The sequence below is a fragment of the Epinephelus fuscoguttatus genome, linkage group LG19, assembly GCF_011397635.1.
Source record: "Epinephelus fuscoguttatus linkage group LG19, E.fuscoguttatus.final_Chr_v1".
Lineage (NCBI taxonomy): Eukaryota > Metazoa > Chordata > Actinopteri > Perciformes > Serranidae > Epinephelus > Epinephelus fuscoguttatus.
In genome coordinates, this window is record NC_064770.1 from 9,855,328 (window position 1) to 9,874,185 (window position 18,858).

General features: G+C 41.0%; 1 protein-coding gene and 1 long non-coding RNA gene across 4 annotated transcripts in view; one reads left to right on the forward strand and one right to left on the reverse strand.

Annotated features, from left to right (window-relative positions):
- Positions 1-18,858, forward strand: part of LOC125879686 (uncharacterized) — a 162,448-nt gene that overhangs the window by 15,315 nt on the left and 128,275 nt on the right. The window lies entirely within an intron of this gene.
- The window catches only part of grin2ca (glutamate receptor, ionotropic, N-methyl D-aspartate 2Ca), a 103,918-nt gene that overhangs the window by 10,953 nt on the left and 74,107 nt on the right, over positions 1-18,858 (reverse strand). For both annotated transcript variants that reach the window (XM_049561650.1, XM_049561651.1), the window contains exons 7-9: positions 7,487-7,655; positions 2,742-2,895; positions 1,901-2,026 (exon numbers count right to left, since the gene is read on the reverse strand). In XM_049561650.1, the coding sequence (XP_049417607.1) occupies positions 1,901-2,026; positions 2,742-2,895; positions 7,487-7,655 (449 nt within the window). The remainder of the gene's footprint in view (positions 1-1,900; positions 2,027-2,741; positions 2,896-7,486; positions 7,656-18,858) is intronic.

The window sequence follows — 18,858 nt, forward strand, 5'->3', positions numbered from 1 at the left end:
TCTTAGCGTTAGTGTTCTCTCTAGCGAACTGTCTACACATGTTAAGCAATTGATTTGACTGGCTCATCTGAGTGAAGCTATTGCTGTAATAATGTAATGCTGTAATAGGGATGCACCGAAATGAAAATTTGTGGCCGAAGCCGAATATAATTAAACGCTAGCTTTTCATTAGTTTTTTCAGATGAACCCCCCCCCCCCCCCCCCCGCCCAGATTAGTGTTGTCACGGTACCAAAATTGGGACCCACGGTACGATACCAGTGAAAATATCACGGTTCTGAGTAGTATCACGATACCACAGCGAAAATAAGGCAGATGTGCCTTTTGTCATTTATAAAAAGATAAATCACTTTTCTATAATACATCGATGATATTTCAGTGGAATAAATTACTTATTGACTTATTCATACTTCAAAAACAGCATCAATAAGTGATTAACATGGGGGGATAAAAATAAAATAAATAAATAAAATAAAAATCAACCAGCCACCCTCCTCCCCTGACAAGTAAAGATCAGTCCCTTCAAGAACAGTCCCTAAAATGCAGTGACACGTCACATACCTGTGTGCTGCCACGGTTCGGCTGTCCAGGTACTTTTGGGCAGTCATGACGCCAAGAAGAGGATATTATTGGAGCCGGAATTCTCCGTTGCCGGTAAGCCTTATCTTGTGCCGCCGAGCACTATGGCTGCCGTATTGCTGCTGCTGGTTGAAATCTGTACTTGCACAGCATGCTGAATGATTTATTTTGCTCGCACAAAACTATTTTTAGTCGCAAATGCGAGTGCAGTGACGGACCGAGTAAAATATCGCCACACTGCCGACATTTTACTCGGTCCGTCACCGAATGCTGTTTGATTGCGTTATCAAAATACACCGCTATTATTCGGCCTTAGCCTGAGTGTCAGACTGAAGCTCCCAGAACCTTCAGTCTGACATGGCCTCCATTGAAGGTGATTTACAAGGGGGAGGGAATTTGATTTTTCCCTAACCAATCAGTAGAGATCAACGACCCACCCAGAATCTGATGTCATTAGTATCCATGCCTCGGGGGTGCCGAAAACAAGCGAGCATTGCCCGTTTAAAATGTCTCCGTCGTTGTGCACGCCCAGCTGCATTGCTGTTAAATCCAGTTTAGCAGTTTCCTTAATTTGGTCCTCCATTAACGCGAGTAGTGGCAAAATACCTTGATAGCATCGTCAATGTGGTCTGTAGGATCTGTAGCAGTCGCCATTGTTGCTATCCTCACCAGTTACCCACCGGTGTACAGCTTGACATCAGCATGGCGCTGATTGGCTAATTGCTAGACCCCCAGCGTTCATTGGTCCGTTCAGCGTTTGGACTAGATAAATCGCAAATTCATTGAAGTATGCCAGACCAGAGATGCAAGCCTACTCAGTTGAGTGGGCGGGGTCTATGGTCTGGAACCAGGCTAATTCGGCCTTGCTTTTCACTTATTCCACTGAATACCAAATGTGTGTTTTTTTGCAATATTCGACCGAATATATTCGGTTACCGAATATTCGGTGCATCCCTAGTAATACTGGATTAGCTGTGCCTGTGGTCGACTGCTGCGACAATTGGAAAAACAGCACTCTGTGAAGATCAATAATTATTCTCAATGATTCATTAAAAATTGGTCATGTGTCTGGATAGAACCACCACTATGTCGGGGGCTGGACTACAGTGTGCTATTTGGTGATGCCCGACTTGGTGGATTTTTGCCACAGAAAGGTCAAAATCTTCAACAGACAGATGAGTTTGTGAAAGAGAAAAAAAGAAATCTTCTCTACAGTCTATATCCACAACTCTGATATAGAATGATAAGAAGCATCAGTTTCTGTGTACGTACAATCTTCCAAAAAGAACTATCAACAACAACTAAAAGGAAGGCGAGACTCACCTTTGGCACTGACCAGGCTGCGGTTGTACCCAACTGGACTGCAGTATTCAAAGACGAAGACTGTGATGGCAACAACAGTCAGACACATGACAAACATCATCACCCAGACCGCCGGACTGTACGGTTCTACAGGGACAGAGGACACAGGGCACAATCAGGACAGGAAGAACCCACTGAGACACTCAACATTCAAACTTCATCTGTCGTAGTGATGACGAAAACTGGGCAAACTAAAACAAAGAAACTATTCTACTACTATAATGAACTTGTGTCATAGACGCAAAGTCACCTTGATTCTGTCCCGCAAGTAAAAACCCTAAGACTGATTTCTTTATAGTCAGTACTGTGAATAAAAGATTAAATTAGATTAAATTACAACAATTAAATATTTAAAAAAATGAACGAAAAAAACGAATTGGAAATTGTTAAACATTTAAAAAATATAAGCATAAAAAAATATGTTTGATCAATTACTATCAAACAGCATATACAATACAGAACACAATATATAAAAAATATATAAAATAAAGATTAAAGTTTTGTTGAATAAAACACAAACAACTGGCAAAAGACACATCAACATCACAACAAAGCACATCAACACCAAAAAATAAAATAAATATTTATACATAAAATAAGAGGGGAGGTGAGAGAAGAGGAGTGCTTTGCATTGAAGGTCCCCAGCTGGAACAAACCAGTGCCATTGCTGTCACAGTAAATTGTGTGTGACTCAACCCCTAGGCCTCCACAGTATTGATAGGTGAGGTGAGTACAGTTTGTTGGGGAAAGACCAAAGACACATGTCTTCATTACTTCAGGGAAGCACTGAGAAGTTTCTCACCTAAAAAGGCAGATGGTGAGACAGTCCCATTACTTCTTGCCACCATCACACTGATCCCTGTCTCCACAAACGGCACGGAGAAGTCAATAATCTCAGAGCGCTCTTCGTTGATGGTCAGCGAGCCAATGGCCATGTCTGCCCGTTTGTAGAACACCTGTGGTGGGAGGAAAGTCAATAGAGATATGTTTTTGGGTGAGATGAAAGAGCAAATGCAGAGTGGATGTTTGTCTTATCATAAATTGGACTCTGCAGCAGTATCTGACATGATACTGGACATCCACTGCTGACCTTTAAGATAAATCTCATCTGTCAGTGAAGTCAACACAGTTGGCCTCTGTCCCTGAGGGTGATATACTGTCTGGTTCCTCCAGCATCCACCCAGCAGCCAGATGGACACAGCTCAAAAGCCCATCCCAGTGCTGTCTTGCCTTTATCCCACGATTGCATTGTGTAAAGCATGATCCACCATCTAATCCGTCTCTAATGCATTTTAAGGTATTGCAGCATATATAGCATAATGCCTATTACATAAGGCATCTGCTGACAAATAGTGCAAGCAGGAAGTGGAATTAATCACTGCAGGCTAAAGCTCACTAGGGATCTGGCTGAATAGGAAGCGATGCTATTTTTGCTAATGCTTGAACCTCTCTGTACAGTTCAGAGGCCCCTGTGACTGCTCCTCTAGCCTTTTCTGCCATACCACACCACTGTTTATCATACTGATGGAGAGCTGGTAGATTTACAGTCCAGACACTCCGCCTCATGCAAGCCATTAGCTCTCCTATGGAGGTCGATGCCTCATTGAGCACAATAGCCTTCATGTTTTTGAAAAAAACAGGAAAAACAGGCCAACTAATGTTGTATCCTCCAACTCCTCAAGAGGAGGGCCGGCCAGAGGATTCTGACTGTGGAGATTATTCACAAGGACACTTACTCCTCCTTTATGTACAATGGTCCCTCCCTCACCCACCACAGTGACCTTGGTACCTATTCATATAATCATTAATCTTGACTTCAAAATTGCTTTTCCTTTTTTTTTTTTTTTTTAATCTACCGTTGGCACACACAAAGTTTTACTCATAATCAGAGTAAATGATTCAACTTTTACTTTTGTGATTGTTTTTTAAATGAAATACCACAGAGGCTCAATTAATGAGCTTTACTCCGATCATAAACAAAAGTAATAAACAAAAAACAATCAAAACTTAAAGATTTATGTTGATGAAATGACACCAGTTTTGACATGAAGTTGTAAATCTTCATGATTGCAAACATAGTACAAAAATGACTGTTAAAGTTAGAAGAAAAATGAGTATAATTTTGCATTTGTAGCCGACTCAGGATTTTGTCAGTAGAATCAGATTTGGCTGTTCCCTTTATCCATTTGGAGTTTGAGAGTTTTAAAAGGGTTCTGTGGGATGTTCAGTGTCATAGTAACATTCATTCGCGTAATATAGTAAACTGGCTAACGGCACTAATTACGTTTTTTCCCCTAACACTAGATATCAAATGAAAGCCAGAAACTGTATTGTACTTAGTTGCTGTGAGCTGTAATTAACCACTTCTAATCAGAAGGCAGAAGAGAACGTTATTACAAAGCCTTACAGTAGAGCCCTGCGCAGGACTGTTTTCTTCATCCCACTCCTGTCCGCTCCCGCGGAATTTCTGACCCGCCCGTAACGTGTGTGTTACACTCCCACCCGCACCTGCAATGTGTATGTCCACTCCCGCCTGCTCCCGCAAAACTCTGAGAATTTATGCCTGCACAATAATAGAGATGCACTGATTTTGTGTCTTCTCCTGTCCCGCCAGAGAAAACACGTCATTTTATAGGCTATTAATAAAGAGATTCATGGGGTTGTTTGTTTCGTTTCCCTGGTCTGCATGTCTTTTAACGCACTGGTCAGGAATAGTGCTCCTATTTCGTTGTTTTCATTTAGTTTTTAATGAAATGAAGGCTGTTTCATATTCTATTCTCCTCCTCTGTATTTTATTTCTTTTTCTACCTTTATATAATCACGCAGTGATTGAGATTAAGGTCTCTTTTCTAAGAGAGACCTGAATAAGAAACATTAATGAGATAAAGATAAAGCCTATGCTCAATAACACCGGCATCATCACGCCTCTTTATGTAATTAACAAATAGCAACGAGAGTAGGCTGTGAGTGGCTCAAATAACACTAATAAATAACATAAAATAAACAAAGTTAACGAATGAATTTAACAAATGAATCACTTGACCATAATATTGCTGTGGAGGAAGAGAATGTTGCTGACCGACTGTGGTCCCAATCCCGTGCGTCTCTCTTCCAAGATGCGCCCACAGACACTAAAGGCTCGCTCTGAAGGTGCCCTGGATGCGGGGATACTGAAGATGAAACACGCCAGCTTTGAGAGCGCTGGGAAGTAGAGGGCTTGGTGCGCCTTCAGACCTTGTTTGAGCTTCTTTTCCACATCATTTGTTAACTCCATCCTGTCGCTATAGGTTACATCCCGATTCCACAGTGTTTTTTTTAGCTGCCCGTTCCTGCCTGCAGCAAAGTTCACACCGCCCGCTCACGCAAGATTTGGGTCCCAATGCAGCCCTCTACCTTACAGGGCAAAGCCCCTCCTCCTGTGGGCAGCTTCCTCCATGTCCACAGCTGCCAGTACAAAATAGCAGTGTGACACCGAGAGTGCTCACTCTGCAGCAAAATCTGGGGACCAAAATTTCCTCAGAAGTACACTGCGCACTGACTGGCACAAAGAAACAAACAAAAAACACCCACCACTGACAACTGAGGGGTCTCCACCTGATGATTCAAACCCCCAACTTTCAGGGGGCAGCCCTACATTTATGCAGTATATAGTCTTCTCTTAATAAGGTACTGGGATCTTCTGTGTATGTCCAGGTTTTTTTTGTGAGTGATGTGCATGCTGTTCAGCGTTGCCAGGTGTACGATAATTATCGTATTTGTACGATAATTTGGCCCTCTGTACGATGTACGATCAATAATCCCAAAAAAGGCCAAATGTACGATAATTTGACCATTTCATGAATGTGTGGTTGTAATCAGTATGCCAGAGTTTTTTTTGTGAGCCCTGAAGACATCTGTTCCCATGTGACATGTTTCCAGCCAATCACACTTCGCTTAGCATGAGATATGGGTGATGTTTGTCTCTGAACAGTGAGCACGATTGGCTGAATGGTCAGCTGTACCCGCTCCACGAGGCGCTAGGATCCATCAAGAAGTCGAGCGAGAATGAGATTCAAAACAGAAGAAGAAGAGGAAAAACAGAAGCAAGGAAAATGGAAAATAAAGTAAACACTAGAGTGACTATATTTAAACAATATCACACGAGAGGGAGTGATGTTGTACTGTATATCGTCACGGCTGTAATCACAGCTGTGACGATATACGACAGGTCAACAGGTCAACAACAGCTTAAACAGCAATGCTGAGTAAGGAAATGTTAACAAAAGGTGATGAAATAAATTATTTAAGTATGTTATGTAGCTCTGCGAAAACAAACATTTCCCCCCAGTCCGTTGCCAGGCAACGCAGCACACACGCCAGGAACTCACAAGCTACTTTGTATTTACATTGATCTCCAACTGTGTAACTTCGTCCAGTTCGGCTGATGAAACGTTGGCAAACCTGGATGTTGGCACGGCCGGATTCAGCTTCAACTCTTCCTCATCAGTACCTCATCAGATGATCATCGATAATTCCTGACCGTGTTCGCTTAATTTTTGCTTCTCTCCAGTTTGTCGAGGTTGGCTGGTGTTACACAAACACACCTGGAGGTCTGCACAGAACAGTCCTGGCTTTCCTTTTCCTTGTCCTCTCCTGACAACCACTCATAATTGAATTCAAATGTAATTTTGGGGAAAATATCCATCTTCTTGGTGTAACGCTATAGTGTCAGTTTGCGTCAATGTAGCGAGTGTGACAGTTGGTTAATTAACGGTTGTATTTATATGGAGGAGTGATTTTACTGTTACATGTCCCAGTGATGTTATACTCTGTATCAGCACTCATGGAATGCCTCTCGTCCAATCAAATTACTCGGTCGAAACTAACTGTTGTATAATTGCCTATAGCCCATCAGTAGGATTGTTATTTTGGTCATGACGGATGTACGATAATTTCCCTCAAAATACGATAATTTTGAGTCTCTGGTACGATAATCATACATTTCCCACCTGGCACCGTTGGTCAGCATTCAGTTCAGCTTATCCTGCATTGGACATCCACCGAAGAAGCTGCAACAGTGCTAAATCTAACATTTCAATGACCCTAAAGGTGCTTGGACATGATTGCCGATTTGCTGATGCCACAGGGCTCACTGTCGGCTTGACCCAATGCTGATCTCTCCTCCATCTTGCAGTCGGATCTTTAAATTTTTCCGCGCCCTGTCTCCGAAAAGTACCCCGCCGTCAGCGTTAACGCCAGCTTCCACAGCAAAACAATGGCACAGCGGGCATCAAGAGATTTTTAATGCTGGTCGTGTGCAAGCACCTTAAGACTTGTATCACTGATCACAGGAATGCCTTAATAGATCTACCCATTTACCTTTTCCCCCAGAAATGTGGATGAATGTTTTGCATCTTGGCAGAGAATATTTTACCTCTGGCTGTGGACAATAATGAGAAGCAGCTAACCGAAATATGACCTGATTCATAATCTTGGCATTATCACTGTGGTCACTGTGGAGTGAAGTGGGACTGCAGCCATGTAAAACTATCTGCTGGTACTTCTTACCTCTCCGATCATTCCGTTCCAAATGCCTCGGACCAGCTTGCCATGTTTGCCGTTGGTGACCAGGTAGAGGTCGTAGGAAAACTTTATGGTGCGGGACAGCTTCTTCAGGATGTCTATGCAGAAGCCTTTACAGCAGAGTTTAGTGTAGGGCTCAGTGTGACCCACGATACTACAAGCAAAGAGAGAGAGAGAGAAAAACAGAGAATGTCACGGTTCTGATGATCACAAACAGCAACATAAGCGTTTTAGGTGAGGCTGATTCTTCAAGGTTTCACGTGGAGGTCAGTGCATACGTTTCTAGCTCTGACTCTGTGAAAACTTGATTCTTTACATTATAGGTTCCTGTTGATGTAGACTGCACAGTTCTCATTGTTATAGATGATGCTATTAAACTCTCATTATATCTTATCAATTGAAGGAAAATCACCAATCATTAATCCAGTAAATTATTTATAGATATATATGGAAATACCAATATAATCAAGGCTCATATTTGAAAAAGAGAAAACAGTGTAATATGAAATATTGAGCACATTTACATGTGAAGGATTGATGTCTGCAGAAAAGATTAATTATAGCCTCCAACAGTCAAAAACATATGTACAAACAAGTTTATGGCATGACTGTAATAATTGAAAACACCTAAATGATATAATGTAATGCAATACAGCAGCCCTCTGTAGAGTAGTCTGGCTTGAATATCAAGGAAGGTGCTTGGCAGATAGACTGAGCCAATATCTTTAGTTCCCAGAGGTGAGTATTTATTTACAGTGCTCTCATTACATGTTTATTTAAATAACCAAAAAATACAAGGAGAATAACTAATTCTGGTCGTGCTGGTCTGTACTGTATCCTGAAACGATATGGCTTTAGGGAAAGATACCACCTGGTAATCCTTGCATTGGAATCTTTCATTCTGTTCACTCACTGCAATGCCAGATGGTCAGTCTCCAACACACATTCGTCCCCCATTAGATAATACTTCAGAGTTTCCAGAGCCCATTTCGCAGCCAAGGACACTGCAACACAAGCTCGTTAAACCAGCAGTTTTTCAGGTCAACAAAAGGAGCATCACACTTCTCAGAGCTCAAGTTATGATCAGATCACTAAGAACTGCTGACCTGGCAGAGAAATTGGGGATGAAGCAGCAGCACCAACCAGTGAAACCCAAGAAGGATTTAACCTTCTTCTTGGTGATTGGTAGAGGATAGGCAGCAAGAGCTTCAGGCTTGCTCACCTGAGGGTGGATTACTCCACCCCCAATTATGTAACCAAGGCATTCCACCTCTGTCTTGGCTAGGGTTGGGACTCGTTAGGATTTTAACAATTCCGATTCCTTCTTAACGGTCCGATTCCTTGCCGATTCCTCTTACCGATTCCTACATTATATTCATTATACTTGGTATACTTAAACAAGTATATAATAAACACAAATGCAATCATACAAATACAAACACATTTGTGTGGTGTGTATTTCAGATTTAGAGCTTGTATCATCTCCCTGAGAATATATAACAACAAAAAGTGATTCTCTGATTTCTACAGTAACACTATTAAAATTAACCACAACAATGTAATAAAAAATACTTATATGCATTCATGCCTGGGCGCTGTTATTTACGTGACAACACCTGAACAGAACACACACACACATTGGCTGTTTGTTTCTATCTATCCACTTGCTGGAAGCGGACCTCCCGCCGCCAGCCTCCGCCTTGATTAAACGCTGAAAATAAAATAAAAGAGGGAGACAGGTGTCTCCTATTTTATCTTATTTTGTTATATTTCTACCTCTCCCCTCACTGGAAGCATCGGACCTCCCACCGCCCACTCCCGTTGCCCGCTCCCGTCTCAAACATGGAGGTCTTCCTCTCCACTGAGCACCCAGCGCACGCTCGGCCTGTTGAATAGCCTGTAACCATGACAACTGTGTGACACAAACTCAGTGCTTTAGTGATTAGATAATGTCAGGCTTCTGGAACTGTTCAGCTTGCTTTTCAGACAAATATGCGCCCAAATGGAAATGCATACAGGAACTGTGGAACTTTGGACCCGGTTCCAAAAAAGAACCGGATCTGGATCCCAACCCTAGTCTTGGCAATGTGACAATTGATTGCTTTGATGACCAGCCCAGCTTTATGGATCTAATGAAGGACATCAGAGAGGTTTTGCTAGCACAGCACCCTTTCAAGCTCACATTCACACCTATGGCCAATTTAGAGTCACCAATTAACCTAATTTCCATGTCTTTGGACTGTGGGAGGAAGCTGGAGCACACAGAGAAAACCCACGCTGACACAGGCAGAACATCCGCACACAGAATGCCCCCCCCCCACCCTAGGGTTCGAACCAGGAAGCTGAGGGCCCCTGCCATTTGGCAGAGAGACCACTGTCTGATGTTGGAGGAGGAAGCAGAACCTGCAGTTTGCTTTGTTGTGGCTGGATTATGATCTTTTGCCAGGGTACAAAGGTCATGGTTGAGGACTCTCAGGAGCTGTTCCAATACAGTAGCATCTCCTATTGCTCTTTTGTGCAGGTCTTTGAAGTGTCTCTGAAACTCTGTGGGTCTTGTGTTCCTCCACTGCATGGTGGCGTGGAACCTCATTCGGTAAATCTCTGTTTGTCTCAGATTTTTCCAAAATGGCATAGTTCATAGTCTCATCAATGTCCATAGCTACATAAGCACCTCATGCCTTACCATTTAGTGGGGCAAGATGAAGTGATCACTCCTCGTGTGGCACTTGGCCTCTCTTAAAAGTTAAGTAATATTCAATATCTTTGTCTTCATGATATGGCTGCATTGTTGGGCTTGTCCACCCGAGGAACCTTGCCAGACTGGAAGACTGTGGTGTAACAGAGGCCTCCAGGGGGTCTAGTCTTGGCAGAACAGGTTGAGGCGCTGACTGCTCCTCATTAGCCTCAGGAGTGAGGGCCAGCTGCCACACCAATGGCTGGTGCTCCCTGCATTCTGATTGCACCTCATGCTGGAGCTTTACACACCTGTAATGTTTTGTGATTGCATTTTGCATGATCATGACACTATAGTAATGACAAGATCTGTCCACCGACACAGATATTTCAGCACCTGGCAAAATACTAAAAACAACTTAGTTCTCTTTACAATCAGTCAGCTGGACCATTTGCCGTGATGACACACACAGACTCACGTGGTGAAAACAATACCAGCCGTTCGTTGCGGCATTGTCATAGCTGGTATTAATGTAGTGTAATGTGTGAGATGAACATGCAAGGGACAAGGAGTTAGTAAAGGAGAGTTCTCACCCACTTTGTCAGATCCTGCAGTAAGTACTATATTATTTAAAGGAATTCTGGTTTAATATTGTGTTTTTTTTTCTAATTTTGGCCATTATTTTATGTTCAGAATAAATTGACTATTTGTTGTGGTAACTCTGTACTCACTAATCTGATGATCTAAGTGAACCAACAGTTTATCCAGGTCATTTAAGCCACTTTATTCTGATTCATTTTTTAATATTGCTGATGCAGTGCCTCGATTTTAGACAAAGGTGATGAAAGAACCGACTCTGACGTCAGAAAATAAGGGAGGTGTTTGAGGGGGGTAGCAGGAGGGACACGTGGAGCTACTCTACAGGCTTGCGCATTATGTCACTGCGCTGACAGATGGACAGACAGCTGGGTAGACCAAAACAAATCCGGCATTAATTAATCACAAACAAACAATGGCAGACAGGAATGAAACTCATTGCTGAATTGTTTTGATTGCTTAATGGCAACTTGGCCAAAATCTCAAAATGTTACCTGAAGAATAGCTGCAGGTTCAATATGTTATTGCCACAATAAAGACTCACTGCAAACATGTAGTTCAACCATTTACTGTTGTTTTTGTCATACTTTGAGTTACTCTGAGAAGCTCATTTGCATTTCCCATTTTTATTCAGTGGACCTTTTTTAATGTAAACTAGTTTTGGGCAGTGTGACAGTGTTCACTGGTGTGAATCTTTGGGAACAGTTGGAGAATGTATGTATGTCTGGAGCAATGCATTGACACAGAATCTTTTAATATGCACCTTGATTTGTTTGGTCCTTCACATACGTATTAGCCACAAACAGACAGACTCCTATGTGGTTGTGGTGTTCCTCCCAAAATTACTGTAACAAAATATCTATAAGGGCTGCAACTAACCATTATTTTCCTAATCTATAATCCATGTCAAATATTTTTTTGATTGATGAATTGATTGTTTGGTCTATTAAACATCCAAAAGCTCTGAAAATGTAAAATTTTCAAAACCCAAGCTGACGTTATCAAATGTGTTGTTTTGACCAACCAGCAGTCCAAAACCTTCAGATAATAACCTACAATTATGCAAACAGAAAAAAACAACAAATCTTAAAATAACATCAAGTTCTTGCATTTGCTAATTAGTTGTTACTTATTATTATTATTATTATCAACTATTCAGTTAATCAACTAATTTGATGATTGATCAGTAATTTAAAAAAAAAAAGAAAAAAAGAAGAAAAACTCTTTGATTCCAGCCTCTTAAATGTGAATATTTTCTCATTCCTTTACTCCTCTATGACAGTAAACTGAATATCTTTGGGTTGTTGACAAAACTTTTTTTCCCACCCTTTTCTGATATTTTACAGACCAAACAACTAATCGATTTATCCTGTAAATAATTGACTGGTTAATTGACATGAAAATAATTGTCAGTTTCAGCCTTGAAGACCACCATACCCCTAAATCCCTGACACCCTTTACCTCACTCACTTTACTGAATGATTTAATGAAGATACATGTTGATTAGGCTTTTAGAATGTAGCCTAACTAACTGTAATAACAGCAGCCTCATCTTATATTGTGTCATGCAGCAGTCTACCATATTTTCCAAATACAAACTAGTACAGTATACAAAGAAACGGCAGTGTAGAGGATGGCAGTGCTGCCAGTTTACTCTGCAATCATCTCATCTTTTATTATAGTTTTATCTCCTGCTGCAAATCTGCTATTGCTCTATTGCTTTTAAAATGCGACACAGTGCAACTCCTAAGTATTTCATTTTAGACTCAAACTGGCAACTGTTTTTCCCCACATTTCCCTTTCTACCAAACATCAAACAGTTTGACCCAGGCTTGGACGTGGTTTGGACTACAGTATGCTGAACGGTTTTAATGAGGACACTCGTCTGTGTAATGCCTACCACATGCCAAGCTGCCTGAGTGACCCTGACAAAAAAGACACGACGTGCCGACTTACATACAGTACTGATCTTCAGACAGAGCACGCAGCAGAAGCTAAACGGACAGTTTCAGGCTCAGCATACCAAGTAAAAGAATCTGACGCAAGGGTTGAAATCAATTCCCCTTACTTATCAGCAGGATTACCCAGAACGTGGGGATGAAAATGTCCTTCAGTTTCACACTAACTGGATGACGCCAGTGATGTGAGTCAGGAAGAGGGCAGTAAACACAGAGTCTAGTTTAGTGCCTTGTGAAACATCCTGTACTTTGCTCCAATTTGTAGAAAAAGTTATGTTTTATTAAGCAAAATCATTCACTGGTTTTACGATTACATGATAATTTTCAGCTTGCATCATTTTTTTAATTGTTAGTTAGACAGAACAAGTTCATTTTTTTTTGTTTTGTTTTGTGGTTTACTGAACTGATTACTGGATTATTCACAAAATACAAATTTATAGACAGATTGATTACCTAGGGCCTGATATCATGTTTGTTTTCCATTCACTGTAATGAACAGAACCACTTATTATTGTCACCTTTACTAGTTAAAATTGGGGTGTAATGTGTTAAAAAAAAGGTCCCTTTAAGGGGCAAAGTAGCTGAATTTGATTTCTAATGGACCTCAGGGAAACATGCAATATGCAATAACGTAGTTGAACATTGCTATGACGATATGACTCCCAATAAATACACAAATATTGCAGTATACAGTTTTTATGTGTTTCTGCTTTAGGTCCGCGCTGCTAACATAGACCCCAGACAGTGAATAGTAATAAAAATAATAATAATAATAAATTTTATTTGTAACGCACTTTACCTAAAACAAAAAACAAATCTCAAAGTGCTACAGAAGGCAGTGCAGATATGCTACGCTAAGAGTTAAAAACAGACAACATGATAAAATACATCAAAAGGCTCTAGTAAAAAGGTAATAATAGTCTATGGACACTGAATTAAAAAAAAAATGAATGCAGTGATGTTGACAGGTTTTCAATGTAGTGAGTCCACGTGACCCACAGGGGGTCATTAGAGTGGGTCCGTCCCAAAAATCTTTTTTTTTAATTGACAAAGTGTAGCTTTAAGCTCTTGTTTGATGTTATATGGTTGCAATTTCGGTTAAAATTCATGTATGATGAAAAATGTGTCTGAAAATTAATTAAAATCCCAAATCTGTAAACTGTATTTACAAAACCAGACTGTATTTGTATCTATATATACAGTGCATTATACAGATGTCACAGCTGAGTTTAGAGAGCACCAAAATCATCTACTCCATCTAAGGTAAATCAGATGTGATATGTGATTGTGATTTTTGTGATAATCCCATAGAAATGGTATGTCTATGGATAATCCATACAAATTTGAATAAATTACTGTATAAATGTAATAGTTTGACATTTTGTGAAATGCTTATTCTCCCTAATTCAGACAAGAGTTTTTGTTTTTTCACTCACTGAGACTATGAACAAAACAGGAAGCAACAACAAAACTGGTTTTATGTGAGATATAGGCCAAATCAGTCATGTAATTAAAAGCTATATAGAGAGTACCACATTTTGATTTTTACTTACAGGCATGCTGCTTCTGTCCTCTGCTGTATGTGTAGGAGTTTGACACACATGCACTTTCAGGTGTGTTTTTATGCACTTATAAACCAAGCAGCAACCTTTGGGGCTGAAAAATGAAGCCATGACAAAATTGTCTGCAGTTCTTTGATTGGCCACTTGAGGCTGGCTTTAGAAGTGAGTAAATCCCCATATACAGCCATGTTGAAATGCCCATCTTTCTAGCAGAGCTAAACATGTTTACAGCCTGGTAGGGCTGTACCCAAATATTCGGGTATTCGAATATTCGTTTCTATGGGTAGGTATTTGTTATGAAAATTTGGTATTCGATATTCATTTTTTTATTTACTTATTTATTTTATTTTTTTTTTACATATTATTAATTTTTTTTTTACATATTTTTTTGGTGCTAAATGTAGTCTTTTTGTTGTTGGTAAATGTAGGTTATCAATAAAAATCTAAACTTTTAAATTGCATTGTTAAAAATGTGAAAATATAGTATAGCCTACCAACGGAGGTTGTACGCACGGCAAGCTTGAGCGCATCCGAGGCTGTGGATCAATGCCAAGTTTTACCACTTTATCACTATTCCCTCTAACTTGTAGCTGTTTTTTCGTTATCTTTTGAATTTAATATGAATTATGGAACCATTTTTGTCAACGTTTGTTTCCCCCATTTTGTACAATAAATTATTGTTTAAAGTTTCAACAAGTTTCTTTTGGAATGCATGACACAAGTGTGTTTTGAAAATGGCCGCGGACTGTCACCTGCTCAACGCATCAGTACCTTTGGATGCCATGACAGTAATAATTATAGATTAATAGATTATAATAATAATATCAAAGTATCCTTTACAGACCAATTTAACAGACGATCACTGCTGCCCGACCCACAGGTCCATTTGCGGGTCCCGCAGGTTACGGGTGGACCCGCGCATCACTACTCAGCTCAGTCTATAATACTGTACACAACAGTAAGGCTATAGGCATTATATTGTATTGAGGCCGGCAGAACCAGCAGCGCATCGGCTCTACAGTGCGCGGCACTGCTGATTAACCATTTTATTGCAGCACAGTGTCTGCCAGCAACCAATTACTTGCAGAGGCTTCCTACAACTTGTTTCAACGGTTCCGATTTAATCAGAAGACAAATTAAACAGGACGACTAGCCGATGTGAAAATCAAAAGAAAGCATAGAATAATGTACTGAAGGAGACTGTTGTGCCAACACATTTTTTTGTGGTTTGAGAGCAAAGATCCAGTCGTCGCTGTGCAAAACTCCACAATACAATTAGGTCCGAAAAAACCCTGGAGGAGTGCTTTGCAAGGAGTCTTTGAAAGGAGCCGAGCCTGGCGTAAAACCGGACAGAGCAGGCAGCATGGCCGCAGCACGGCCGCAGCACCCCTGCTGATAGTATCCTTGACTTCTTAGTGAGATTCACCACTTGCTCCTCCACAAGTCTAGTCTCTTGCCTAATTATGGCGACTTCTGGCTAAAAAACAAAAACAAAGATGTTGACAGATGAAATATCGAACAAGAGGTTTCAAAAACGGTTACACAAACCAATGGGTGACATCATAGTAGCTATGTCCATTATTTTTTCAGACCATAGTCTAAACAGTGCAGTGAAATCAATCATAGTAAAACACTCCTAGTTTTGCGACAGTGTTTACAGAACATCAGTTACTCTGCTAAACTGTCATCTGCTGCAGGTCTGCTAGCCACTGTTTTCTGTTTGGCCAGTAAAAAAATAAGATTGGTGGGAAGATTTTTTCATCTACTAGTCCCATTGGCCAGTAAGTCAAAAGGTTAATTTTGGACACTGGCTGTAATTTTCTATTTCATATTGATTTTGGATGAACTGTTCCTATAAGTTTTTGTTATCTTTGTGTGACAAGATACAGATTTGGCATAAAGGTCCAAATGACCTTTGAAAAAGTCAATATCTGCACTGCTGGCAGGTTTTTGTTTGTTTCCACTTTGTGGGCAAGTAGTGATTCATGAACACGGGAATAATCTGTTTGTAATAAAATCAATTATTAGTTGTCATTTGACACAAATAGAGGTTACTGCACCTAGAAGAGCCCATTGTGTGGTGAGACTGAGCTTCCCCAGAAACAAAGGCACTGCAGTGTGAGGAGGATCTATTTCTAAAACTTTGAAGTGTCAGAGTGGCTGTGTTTCATTCAGCTTGGCAGGATCATTTTAGACAAACTTGATGATCCAATTTCTTTGTTTTTATTTATCTACAGAGAGGTTATGGTCCACCATTAAGTGTTTATTTGCTTTCAGAGAAACCAAAACAGACCCACCTCTACAGCGCATAAGGTGAGCAGTGTGAGGTGATGCGGCAGCGGACTAGTGAGCCATGGGCGCAATGCAGAGAACACTAATGACACGTCACCCCTAACCTCCCCCAGACCTTCAGTCTAATGGACTCTGCACCCACACATCAGGACCAGTAGGCAATGAGACGAATAGGCGAGGCGGCTCGCAGGCAGAGCCGAGCCACAACAAACCGAAACAAATGAACACTTTAGAGGGAAACAAGGCTGCCACAGCAGACTGCGAGTAAACACGGTGGCCCCATCATCCCCCGTCTCACCAGCTGCCAGGGTTCAAGGCTGGGCTTTAAGTTAGCTGCCAGTTGCATTAAAACAGGTCTTTGGGAATTGTTGCAAATGTGTGTGAGGTTATTTATTCAAAGTGCAGACATTCTTGGAGTAATGCTTTGAAGCTGCTTTATGGATGGTGACAGGCAGAAGTATGTGTTATTTTAGTGTGTGTCACTGTCAGTGGCCATCTGTGTAGCTGAGGATGTCTGTATCCCTTCATAAGAAAATTTAAAGACAACAGTGTTGCTGAGAAGCTGAAATATTCACCTCTTAAACAAGTTGTGAAGCTGTGCCAGATGATTTTTCATGTTTTAAAAAGAAATGGTTAGTCTAAATCAAATTAGAGGCTGAAAAGTAGAAGTCTCACTCCACTCCCCCAGTGGTGGTGCTGTAGATCTGCCAAATTTGAGGACACATGCAAACTATTCCCGACAGCTGGGACCAGAAGGGGTTACAAAATGAAATTGATGGGTTGCCACTGTAGATGATCAAGAGAAACAAGAAGAAGAAAAATAATTTCTGCTGTACAAAATCATTATAAAGTTTGTTTATTTTGACTTTAAACCAAATTGTGTTGCACTGAATAAAAGACCTACATTGACCTTCGAAAGTTTGAAAAGTACACCACAAGTCAAGTATGTTTTTAGGGACATTTCTGCCTTCATTTGATATCGTACAGTTGACAGGAAATGAGAGGAGAGACTGAGCAGGAATGACATGCAGCTAAGGTCTCCAGCTGGAAGGAAACCAGGGATGGTGCACTCACAGTTTGATATGCGTCTTAACCACTTGATTGCCAAGACACCCCTAGGTGTAGTTACTTTTAGCAGGGGGGAAACACACATTCACATCTTGAAGCTGCCCATTACCTCTACAGTCTGATCTGTCGGCCATTCCATTGGAACAGATCTAAGTTAGGAGCCATCTCAGCTGAGGTAACTGTTCTCTGTACCTTCTAGTCACGGACTCATTAGATAAGTTGAGTCTTTCTTGTGAATTTCATCTCTTTAGGCCTCAAAGAACTATTAAAATAAAAGGGACTTTGGGGCTTTTTCTTTGCAATGAGAAATCTTTATGACAGTCACTTCACAAACATGCTCTGATCAAGCCCTCCTGATCTCTTTATACAGATACCTGCATATTAATGCAGATGTGTAGGAAGCAGGACAAGATTTAGGAGTCGGAAGTGTTCTGTGCGTCTTGTTAGTTTTGTAGTCTGAGTGGTATTGACCAATCACATTTGAGCGGGCTTAGGTTGCATTTAGGCAAACAGTGCGTGTAAAGAGTAAAGATGAAAACACATCAAGCACTGACGAAGTGTGATCTTCAGCGACCTGCCATGCAATGGTTACGGAAAGCTGCAGCAGGTGCTCTGAGTTGCAGCTGTTTACTTCTGCTGTGAGATGTGGCCAAGCTAAAAGTTAGGGATAGTTTACCGAATAATGGTGAATTGCGGCCAGGGAATACCCACAGCCATCAGTAAATGGAGTCATGTGACTCCAGTGACATGTTGACTTAGGTTATAAAATATTTCCTTCAACCTGAATCACACAAACCTGCCTCTCAGCCGCAGCAAACTGTTATTACAGCGAGCAGCACTTTGCCGCTGCTTAGTGTGTTTTTGGCATCTAAGAGACCAGAGGCACTGGCAAAATTGCAGTCTCTGAACCCATCAGCTATCGTTTGAGGACGGTTTAGCTTTTTATCAGCCTTTTTTAAATGTATCTGCATTCATATGGAGTTATGATCATTCATTTCCATTAAACGAATAGGCAGTGCGATCAGAATTGTGTGGAAAAAAAAAAGTAGCCAATAAGTAGCCAATGGCAGAGGAAGTCTTGACCTGGATATTTGTTATCAGTTATCTGGACATCTGCTGGCTTCACTGGAACCCTCAAAATAATGGCTGTTGCTGCCGGGGGCTGAAGCGTCATCAGAATGAAAGTCACTGGGAGATTGAGGCCCC